Source organism: Rhinopithecus bieti, unplaced genomic scaffold (assembly GCF_001698545.2).
Source record: "Rhinopithecus bieti isolate Rb0 unplaced genomic scaffold, ASM169854v2 scaffold_425, whole genome shotgun sequence".
NCBI classification, from domain to species: domain Eukaryota; kingdom Metazoa; phylum Chordata; class Mammalia; order Primates; family Cercopithecidae; genus Rhinopithecus; species Rhinopithecus bieti.
In genome coordinates, this window is record NW_016803361.1 from 1,040,720 (window position 1) to 1,052,396 (window position 11,677).

An 11,677-nucleotide genomic window follows, 5' to 3' on the forward strand; every position below is an offset into this window, starting at 1 on the left:
GGGGAGGGGAAGGGGCCCTCGCAGGCCTGCCAGCCGCCCACCTGAGCCATGCAGCGTCAGCCACCGTGGCTAGTTCACAGCTCTCCTCCATAGACCCCGAGCCGCAGAGCCAGGAACCCATGCCAGTCAGGCCCCGGTCAGGTGAGGCGAGTTCTACACACCTGTGCCCACTCCAGACACCCGCCCTGCCTCTGAGAAACCTCGAGGCTCTGTCTCCCTCTCTCGCTGCCATTGTCCCGGCCCCCATGCTGGCCTCGCCTCCACGCCCTGGGTGACCAGAGTTCCTGCCCGTCTTTAGGCCACGCTCCATATCAGTGCCCAGGAGACTTCCTAAAACCTAATCCATCATATCACTCTCCAGCTTCAAGTCCACTAACGGCCTCCAAACTGCCCACAGAGTCATGCTCAAACTCCTTACTCGATCTGAGACCATGTCCACCCAGACCCGGACCATCTCAGCCCCTTACTGTGATCTGAGATCATGTCCATCCAGACCCGGACCATCTCAGCCCTGGCACCTGCCTGCCTCCCCAGAGATGGACCAGCCCTCAGCCTGCTACACGGCTGTGACAGTTCTCTAGAATACTCTTTTTCCTCATCTACATCTGGGAAAACTGCTGCTCATCTTCAAAAACCTAGCCCAAGCCTGATGCAGTGGCTCATGCCTGTAAAACCAGCACTTTGGGAGGCCAAGGATTACTTGAAACCAGGAGTTTGAGACCAGCCTGGGCAATATAGTGAGACCTTCTCTCTACAGAAAAATGTAAAACTTAGCCAGGCATGGTGGTGTGCACTTGTAGTCCCAGCTGCTTGGGAGGTTGAGGCGGGAGGATCTCTTGAGCCCAGGAGTTCAAGGTTATAGTAAGCTATAATGGCACTACTGCACCCCAGCTGCCTGGGAAACAGAGTGAGACCCTGTCTCCCTAAACAACAACAACAACAACAATAACAACGAAAACCCAGCTCAATTTCACTCCTCAACCAAAAGTAAAAACAAAAACCAAGCCAACACAGAATAGCCAACTCACAAAAGAAATTAAAATGGTTTACCAACATTCACAAAAATGTTCAATGTTACTACTAATGAAAGACATTTAAGCAATATTGATTTTTTGCCTGCCAAATTGAAAAGAATGAAAATATAATAATAATAATAATGACGTTCAGGATCTGTGACAGTCTGAGTGACTGGGCACTTCCACACACGGGCAGGAGAGAGATGCCTTTGTAGCCCCCTGGAAGTGCATTTGGTGAGATGTATCAAAATCCCTAAAACACTTTATGTTTTCACCGGACTACTCCATCTTTAGGAATTCCTAACAAGAGTATCATCATGCATTATCCATGAACTTCACAATAAAGATATTGTCACAGAATGAATGTGTTCCACTCCAATCCCTATGTTGAAGTCCTAATCCCCAATGTGATGGGATTAGGATGGGGGGTCTTTGGGAGGTGATGAGGTCATAAGGGTGGAGCCCTCATGAACGGAGTCAGTGCCCTTATCAAGGAGATCCCAGAGAGCTCTCTTGCCCTCTTTCTACCATGTGAGGACACAATGAGAAGTCAGAAGTCTGCAACGCAGAAGAGGGCCCTCACCAGAACCCGTCCATGCTGGCACCCTCGTCTCAGATTTCCAGCCTCTAGAACTTCTGTTGTCTATAAAACTCCCATCTGTGGCACTTTGTTGTAGCAGCCTGAACTCACTAAGGCAGGTATCAATACAACACTGCTTATAAAAAACAAAATAGAAACAGCCTACTTTGCCAATAATCATGTAATACCTAGTCATTCAAATTGATGCAGAATACTTTTTTTGTATTAGGAATTAAATGTAGAATGGAAAAAAATTTTAATATGTAACAGTGCTCATATTAAGTTTAAGGAAAAAGCAGGTTACTAAATAAAATGTACTATTCCATTAGAATATTTCTGTATGCGTGCATGTATGCACACATACGTGTGTGCACATGTATGCATATGCAGGTTTAGAGATATGTAAAAGACTGGAAAGACAGTTGTTTATACCAACATTTAACAGTGGCCATTTCTGGATAGTGATGGAGTATGGGCCCTTCTCTTCTCCTCTGTCCTATTTTCCTTGGAAAGAATGCAGCTGACTAGACAGCCCCCATGCCCACATTTAAGGAATACTAGGTAAGCTTAAAGAAAAATGAGGCAGCCTGTAGGAACAGCCTGGAAAGATGGCAAAGCTATATTCACAGGTGAAAACAGCAAGCTGCAAAACATAGTGCATAATAAAACTTGCTTTTTGTAAAATAAAGGAACAAAAATCCACAGGGAGTCCCGTCACACATTCATCTACTTCTAAAATGTCCATGATACGTGCTCAGAGACAAATATCCTGCTGCAGATTTGGGACTTACACCCGGGCAAGTGGCTTCCTAGAGCTGTGGTGTCCAATATGGTAGCCACTAGCCACATGTAGCTATTTAGATTTAAATGCATTAAAATAAAATGAAATTCAAAATTCTGTGCCTCAGTAGCACTAGCCATATTTCAACTGCTCCACAGCCACATGAGGTGGCTGGTCTGGACAGCGTAGACATGAAACATTTCCATCTCTGTGGGAGATCTGATGGACTGCCCTGTCTGTGGGACACGCTGCACACCCATAGGATCATCTGAAGAGCCAGCTCTGCTGGGGCAGATGGAGGGGGTGTCCTGCATCATGGAGGAGTAGGTGACCCCAGGATCCCACTGAGCTCCAGATTTTGGTCAGCTCAGGCTGGGCTGGGGGTTATGGGATCCCAGCATCTCAGAGACAGTGCAACATCACTGCTCCCCCATCTACACCCACTAAGTCACCCTGGCAAGGTCATCTAGCCCCTCCTGCCTGCGGTAGTGCCAGCCACTCCTGAACTCATGCTGTGCTCTTGCAGCCTGACCAGAGGGCAATGGGACGGGACCTCTAGGAGGGCCCACATGTCTCCATCCCTTGATGCCAACCAGGCATCGGCCCCATGCCCCAGGGTACAAGAGAACAGGCCTCACCATAAAGTCACCAACACTTGATTACCTGTCCCAACACGGTCAGGATCCTCAGTTCTCCCCATCTGCCTGCAAGCTGGGCCCAGGGGAGGGGCCCCTCCAGCTTCTCTCTTCCTTTCCCTTGGCTTCACCTACCTCCTGCAGCTGGCCCACCCTGCTCCCCAGTCCTGCACACTCACAGGGTCCTCAAGCCATCCAGACCCCGGAACATGCCGCTCCGGATGGACTCCAGCTGGTTGGCAGTCAGGTGCAGCTCGCTCACAGAGGCTGCGCCCTCGAAGGCCCCATCTTCAATTTCTGACACCTTATTGTTGCTCAGGTTGCTGGGAGAAGAGGTGGGGGGGAGGATTACACGTGGCCAGCACCCAGGAGCTCAGGCCCCTCCCTTCCTGCAGGCAACACCCCCGTGCACACAGCCCTGGCCCCCACAGTGGCAGCTGCCCCCACCTTGGCATTTCCCTTCTCCATCCCCAGCCAGCAGCCCAACAGACGCCTTCTCGCCAACGGGTAACTCACATTTTCTTCAGATGTGTAAGTTTTTTAAACATCCCAGTGGCCTCCAGGATGGAAATCTCATTGTTATTCAATCGCCTGTAAGAGGCAAGAATGAACTTGCACGTTCACAAATGATAGACATTTCAAATCCCTTCCAAACTGAGAATATTTGGGACTCAAACAGAGAAGACTCCCGGAAGAATTTATCTGGCAAAGCAAACTGATCCTATTGAAAGGAAGGCTGGGCCTAGTACCGGGAGAGGATATGAATGGGGATATTTTAACATTAAAATGCCACGAAAATTTACAGACGTAAATGACAGATGCTTGCAGGCATCTATGCACATAGACATATGTGTACACAAATTCATATTTTAGATAGAGGAATAAAAATAACAAAGGGTTTTGGAATCATGCCCCCAGAAGAAGACAAATGCATCGTTGAGAAAAGCCATCCCTGATTCAGTCTGGTGACCTGCCCTGAGTGCCAGAGACTGGCATCTGCTTTTGAGGGGTGAGGGGGGCTGTGAATGAAGCAGAGGGCAGCAGGGGTGAGGTTTCTTCCTGCCCAAGCCAGCAGCTGGTATGTCCTGAGCCAAAGGCTCCAGTGGTTCAGCCCCAGACAGGGCTGGACCAAGAAAATCCTGGAGTAGGCCAAGGAGGGTTAGTGGTAGCTAGAGACAGAGGAGGGCTGGTGGAGGCGGGGACCCTCACAGTTCGGCCGTGGACTGGGGGATGCGCTCAGGGATCTTGGTGAGCTTCAGGCTGGAGCACTCCACCACGCTGGCCTCACAGCGGCACTTGTGGGGACAGATCACGTCACTGTTGCACTCGCTGTTCAGCTGGTAATCCTCTGTGCCTGCCATGAGAGGGTGGGGGCAGGGGCTGAGGGGCCCAGGGCAGGCTCCCAGCAGTCTGTGTCAACCAAGGCCCCCAGCCTGCCCACCCACTGCCACCATTCCCACCAGGCTGGCCTTGGTTCCCCCCACTCTCTTACCTGGAATGAAGTACTGCTCTTTGGCTGGGGAGAGAAGCAGAAATACCACAATGCAGGAATCAGCCAGGACCTGTAGTAACAGCCCAGGCCCCAGCCCCACTGCTCAGCTGAAGGCACCCCAGACAGGGCTGAGGAGCCCATGTGCCCAGTCCCTGTGCAGAAGGGTGAGCTACACAGCACGCATGTTCCTTGCCCAGGCTGACGCTGGGGGTGTCGCATCCAATTAAACCTCTTGCAAGGAGTCCCAAAACCATCGAGCTCCCACTTGCAATGGCACACGGTGGGGACTGTGCTAACTTTACAGGTGGGGATGGGGTACAGGTAGCGTCAGGTCCTTGACCAGGATCTAGGCTCAGAAGCTGCCCCACACTGTCCCCAGCCAGATGCCATGTGGACTACAATTGCTAAGGCTGTTTCTGCATCCCAAAGCCTGGAGGAGGCTCCTAGCTCACCAAGGAGGGTTCCCAGGCCTCCCGAGTGTCTTAAAAGACTTGACAACAAAGGCATAAGAGAGAACTGGCTGAAAGTGGAGGAACCTGAGGCCTCCCTCTGGGACTTTCAGCAAGCCTTGCTTCTTCCCTAGGCCTCAATAAAACGAGGTGAGACTGAACTACCTTTCAGATCAAGTCTAGAATTTTGGGCCCACACCCTCCAGGCTGGATTCACAGTCATGAAAGACACCTTTGTGGAAGCCATCCAGGAAACATCAGGGGGTCCCTGAGCAGGCTGAAGACAGACAGACAAGCAGACAGGTAGGCAGGCAGGCTGGTAGGGAGGCAGGTAGGTGAACAGGTGGGCAGGCGGGCAGGTATGCAGGTGGACAGGTAGGCAGGTGGGCAGGTGGGCAGGCAGGCAGGTACCTGAGCACCGGAACTTCTTGCTCTTGATCTGCCCGATGCGTTTGTTGGAGAGGCGCCGGGGACTGGCACAGCGGGCCCCACTTGTCTCGATGGGATTGGTGCGCAGGAAGTCTGCCAGCCACTTGAGGTTACAGTCGCAAATGAAAGGGTTCTGGGCCAGGTGCCTGTCCAAAGCAGGCGGATCAGCTATGAGAAACAAGGGCTGCAAACCCGCGCTGACCTCCACCTGGACAGGGCCTTGTTGTGGCTGGGGCCAAGGAGGCTGCCTGTGGCCTGGAGCCTTGGGTTGGCCACAGCGGGAAAGGGAAAGTGGGGTGAACGCCAGGGTGCAGCCCACCAGCTCTGGAGAGGTCCTGCCAGTGCACTACAGGGGAAAAGTCTCTGCCACCCGGAGCTTCCTGCTGTCCCTGTCCTACTCCCCATTAAGCCTCATTCTGCCCCCTCTCTTTCCACTCACCTTTCCCTCCCTCTGCTCTGCGACATTTCACGAGCATGAGCGGAGACAGGAAGGACCCAGAGACTGGCCAGAGCACCCCTGGCCTTTCACAGGCAAGGAAGCCAAGGCCCGGAGAAGGTAACAAAACCCAGGACTGCAGGTGCCCAGGCCACAGCCTCTGACCCTCCCCAGTGGCCATGGGCCCTGGTTTGTCCCCTTTCCTTCAGACTCAGGTAGCAGCCTGTCTCCTACAGAGAGTGCTGGGGCCAGGGTGGCAAGGCCTGCTGGAGTCCCTGGGCTTTACAGGGAGTCACCATCCCCACCCCAGACCACAGGAGTGACCTCTCCTTGACCATTTTACAGCTGTCTCTCAACACAAAGAAAACTCAGAAACCATGACTGAGCAGCCCCCTCCTGGGGAGTCACTCAGATTCTCTTGCAGGCTGCCTGTGTTGTCAGCAGGATAAACCTGGGGATGGTAGCAGGGAGCAGATGGCCGTGATGTGTGCAACCCCATGCTGGCATGCCCACGGGCGGGCTCTGACAAACAGTGGGTTCAGACCAGCCACCTCTGAGCCACCACAGCACTGGGCATGCCCTGCTCATGGCTGTCCAAACCGAGACAGCCTGGGAAGAGTGTTCCTACACCTATCCTGGCTCTGGACAATCGCTTGACCCGGGAGGCAGAGGTTGCGGTGAGCTGAGATTACGCCACTGCGCTCCAGCCTGGGCAACAAGAGTGAAACTCCGTCTCAAATTAAAAAAAAAAAGAAAAGAAAAGAAGTACGGGGAGACAGAGCAGCAGGCCAACTCAAAGGGACTTGCCCTGCCATGCCACTTTTCCTCCATCTAAGTGCCATCAGTTCAGGCCATCTGACTTACTGGTCTCAGCCCAGGCCCCTGCAAGGGGCTGCAGAACTCTCCAAGCAGAAGAGTAAACCCTTGCCCAGGGTCTGTGCCTAGCTCAGCTCAGACCTTGGCGGTGCTCTCTGCCGTCCATCACCTCCTGGGCTCTGCCCTCTGGCCCCTGGTTGGGAACTGGGTCCCCGCCACCTCTCCTTTGCAGTGTCCTTCCCTATTTCCAGCCTGAGTTCTTGCTCCTCTCAGCTCCACCAGGTGGACCAGGCCCCTCCTACCTCTTCTGCATCAAGCTCAACATTTATTTCCCCTATTAAACTTTCAGTTTCCACAGACAGGATGTGTTTGCTGATATCCTGGAGGCAGAGTGTGTAGCTAATTTAAAACATACCAGGATTTAAGGACTGCTTATGACTCCTCCCCAGCTGCCCATCCACATCTGCCTGCGACTTAGTGCCCCAGCCCCTGCCTGAACCCCTTGCTTCCCTTTATTACCATCTTGGCAGAAAATTGTGTAAAGTCAATCTAATTGTGTTGTTTAGGCATGTATTAAAATACTCAAGGTGTGTGGCGTAGAATATCTCCTTCCTAAAAACAGGCTGTGCCAAAAACAACCTATAAAACTTGAACCACCCACAGAGACAGGTGGCTTCTGTGTAAACTTTAGTATTTTATACAAATTAGAATTTTTAACAGTTTCAAAGGGCAGGAAGCTGGAAAGGGAAAACACTCAGGAGGAAGAAAAAAAATCCGTTAGGGAAAAAATAATCGTGTTAAAGGAACACCCAAAAATGTGCTACATATGTGGCCATACAGCTGCCTCTGTGAACAGTTTTGGCAGTGGAAGGAAAGGAAGAGAGGACTAATTCTCAGTGTCTTTCTAGATATATGCATTAAGGAGTCACAGCTAAAAATCTTTGGAGGCAGAGGCTCAAAATCATTAGTCATTAGGGAAATGCAAATTAAAACCACAATGAGATACCACTTCACACCCACTAGGATGGCTAGAATCAATAAGCAAAAAAAAAAAAAAAAAAAACAATACCAAGTGTTGCTGAGGATGAGAATGAGAATGAGAGAAATCTGGAGCCCTCATAATACACCGCTGGTGGGAATGCAAAATGGTACAGCCACTTTGGAAAACACTGGCAGTTTCTTTAAAAAAGTTAAACAGGAATTTACCATATGAACCAGAAATTCCAAAAGAAATGAAAATGTTGGCCTGGCGCGGTGGCTCATGCCTGTAATCCCAGCACTTTGGGAGGCTGAGGCAGGTGGATCATGAGGTCAGGAGTTCAAGATCAGCCTGGCCAAGATGGTAAAACCCTGTCTCTACTAAAAATACAAAAAAAAAATTAGCCAGGTGTGGTGGTGAGCGCCTGTAATCCCAGCTACTCAGGAGGCTGAGGCAGAGAATTGCTTTAACCCAGCAGGTGGAGGATGCAGTGAGCCGAGATTGCGCCACTGCACTCCAGCCTGGGCGACAGAGTGAAATTCCATCTCAAAAAAACAAAAAAGAAATGAAAATGTTGGTTCACACAAAGATTTGTGAGTGAATATTCATAGCAGCATTGTTCATAATGTCCCTAAGATGGAAACTGCCCCAAATGTCCATCACCTGGAATGGACAAGCAAATTGTGGTCTATTTACACGATGGAAAAATTATTTGGCGTTCAAAAGGAACAAAGTACTGATACATGCTACAATATGAATGAGCCTCAAAAACATTATGCTAAAGAAAGAAGTCAGTCACAAAAGACGACATATTGTATGATTCCTTGGAGTCAGGGTCTCAGGCTGTCACCCAGCCTAAGTGCAGTAGTACAATCAGCTCACTGCATCCTTGAACTTCTGGACTCAAGGAATCCTCCCATCTCAGCCTCTTGAGTACTTGGGACCACAGGCATGGACCACCACACCTGGCTAATTTTTAAGAATTTTGTGTAGAGATGAGGATTTCACTATGTTGCCCAGGCTAACCTCAAACTCCTGGCCTCAGGTGATCTGCCCACCTCAGCCTCCCAAAGCACTGGGATTACAGGTGTGAGCCACTGCACCTGGACTACACAATTCCATTTTTATGAAATGTCCAGAAAAGGCAATCTACAGAGAAAGAAAATAGATCAGTGATGGCCAGTGGCTGAGTCTGGAAATGGGGACAAGGGATTTTGAAGGCAAGGTGATGGAAATGTTCTAAAGTTGAATCACAGTGATAGTTGAACTCTGGAAATTTACTAAAAATCATTGAATTGTATACTTAGAACAGGTGAATTTTAGTATGTAAGTTATATCTCAATAGGGCTATTTCTTTTTTTTTTTAATGTTAAATCTCTTGGGGCAAGTAAAACTGCAGCAAAATCAACAGTGTTACACAGGAACTCGGCCACAGATCTTGGAGCTACGGACAAATCAAATATGATTTGGTAAATTTAAACCTGCTCAGGTTTAATAAAATAAGACTCAGCCAAGAAGCTGAACCACTTGAGGTTCTAATAATATTACTTGATTAGTACCTTGGATTTGTATTTCTTTTATTCTTGTTCCACATTGTAGTCGTTAACATCTAATAGATGTACATGAAAGTTCAGTGTTGCTTTACAGCCTTCAAGAATGAGTTCTGTTCTTACAGAAAAAGCACAATTAAAGGGGAAGCTAAGTAATTTCTCGGTGATGGTGAAGAGATGCCTGATATCAAATTCCTGTTTTACAGAATGTTCTGCAACATTGGGTGTGTCACATAACCTCCCTCAGTCTTTGTTTTAGGTAAAATCAGGATGATAGCGCCTATCTTCATAGCATCTCTGTTAGGTATTAAGATAATACATGCAAATAACAATGGCTTACATGAGTCTCTCACTCCATTCCCCATCCCCAAGGTTTTCCTGTGTGTGGGTCCCTGGACAGTAAATCTCCTTAGCATGTTTCTCTCAGATATTCTGCCAGCTGCTTCAAATAGTCCACCTTGCCAGTGTCTCCCTGTACCCTCTAATTTCACATACTTGGCAAAGTTTCCCCATGGGGCTTCCTGTTCATCTCCCTGGCTATAAGTAAATTAATTAGCAGGAGTTGGGCTGCAGGCGAATTTGTGGGCTTTAATGAGTTTGTCTTTGTGGCTGACATCTCTGGTGATGTGCAGAGTCCCCGGGGGTCCCGAGCTGTACCTTTTACTCAGCCTGTTTGAAACCTATCCTAATACCCCAAGTAGATGTTATCTGATGATGAGCACTGCCTGGCACAGACAGGGGCAGGGATGACAGCGACAACAACGGACACAGTAATATTAATAATTAATGCTCATTAAATGCACACCACAGGACCCACAAGTCAGCACATCCCGTCTTACTGCAGGCTCAGAATTAAAGATGTAGAATGAGAGGACCATTTATGTGCCTAAGTGTAACCACACAGCAGATGAGAATTTTCCTTATGTGGAAACATTCCAGTTAAATATAAGGATTCTGTTTTAAAGCATAGTCACAACTGCATTAGAAATGAAAAAAGAATGTTAGAATTCTGATACGGTTTGGATGTTCATCCCCACCAAATCTCATGTAATCCCCAGTGTTGGAGGTGGGGCCTGATGGGAGGTGTTCGGATCGGTGTTCGGTGTTCAGTTGAATTTGTATCAGTCTACTTTCATGTTTCTATAAAGGAATACCTGAGACTAGGTAATTTATAAAGAAAAGAGGTTTACTGGGCTGACAGTTCTGTGGGCTGGACGAGTATAGTACCAACATCCACTTGGCTTCTGGTGAGGCCTCAGGAAGCTTACAATCATGGGAGAAGGCAAAGCAAGGTTAGGCATGACAGTGGATCCCTCGTGACTGGCTTGGTGCTGCCCTCGTGATAATGAGTAAGTTCTTACTCTGAGTTCATGCAAGATCTGGTTATTTAAGAGAGCATGGCACTCCCTCTCCTTCTCTTGCTCCTTCTCTTGTCATGTGACATGCCTACCCTTGCTTCACCTTCCGCCATGATGGTAAGCTTCCTGAGGCCTTACCAGAAGCCAAGCAGATGTTGGTGCCATATGTGTACACCCCACAGAACTGTCAGCCAAGTAAACCTCTTTTCTTTATAAATTACCTAGTCTCTGGTATTCCTTTACAGTAACACAAAAACAGACTGATACAAATTCAAAATCACCATTTCAGGATTGCTAATGAATTAATGGATTCAAGCACTGAGATCAATGGCTGTTTTTATTACAAAAGGGAGACAGCCAGACATCTGTCTGCCTCCTGATGGGAAGTCCACAATCCCATCTATAAAGTCATCTTGCCAAATAAATCAATCAAAACTGAACCTGACCAAGCTCCTAGATCCAATTTTCAATCTGCAGGACACAGAGGGGACAGAGGAACAAGTGAAACTACACCACAGGGATGCAATAAAAAAAGTGTTGACCCTACAGAACCAATGATGCAGTATCTTCAACAAATGAATTACAAGGAAAAGGGAAATGGAGAGGACACATAGATTAAAAGCAACTTAAGAGGTACATCAACCAACATAAACCAACATCAGCCAATTATATTGCACAGGCTTTATTTAAATCCTGATGTGGTGGCTAACATCTGTAGTCCCAGCTCTTTGGGAGGCCAAGGCAGGTGGGTCATGAGGTCAGGAGTTTGAGACGAGCCTGGCCAACAGGTGAAACCCCATCTCTATTAAAGATACAAAAAATTAGCCGGGCATGGTGGCGGGCACCTGTAATCCCTGCTACTTTGGAGGCTGAGGCAGGAGAATCACTTGAATCCGGGAGGTGGAGGTTGCAGTGAGCTGAGATTGTGCCATTGCACTGCAGCCTAGGTGACAGAGCAAGACTCTGGCTCAAAAAGCAAACAACAAAAACAAACAAACAAAATAATTGCATAACATGCAAGAGACACTTGGAAATTTGAACACTGATTAGATACTCAATGATATTAAGGAATTAATTGTACAGGATTGGAAGCTAGGTGATGAAAACTAGTACTCTTTTTTTTTTTTTTTTTTTTTTTTTTTGAAACAGGGGCTTT

General features: G+C 48.4%; 1 protein-coding gene across 1 annotated transcript in view; it reads right to left on the reverse strand.

Annotated features, from left to right (window-relative positions):
- SLIT1 (slit guidance ligand 1) overlaps positions 1–11,677 on the reverse strand; it is a 195,448-nt gene that overhangs the window by 45,734 nt on the left and 138,037 nt on the right. Inside the window, exons 14-18 of the mRNA XM_017880044.1 lie at positions 5,365–5,528; positions 4,505–4,528; positions 4,222–4,366; positions 3,529–3,603; positions 3,192–3,335 (exon numbers count right to left, since the gene is read on the reverse strand). Of these exons, the coding sequence (XP_017735533.1) occupies positions 3,192–3,335; positions 3,529–3,603; positions 4,222–4,366; positions 4,505–4,528; positions 5,365–5,528 (552 nt within the window). The remainder of the gene's footprint in view (positions 1–3,191; positions 3,336–3,528; positions 3,604–4,221; positions 4,367–4,504; positions 4,529–5,364; positions 5,529–11,677) is intronic.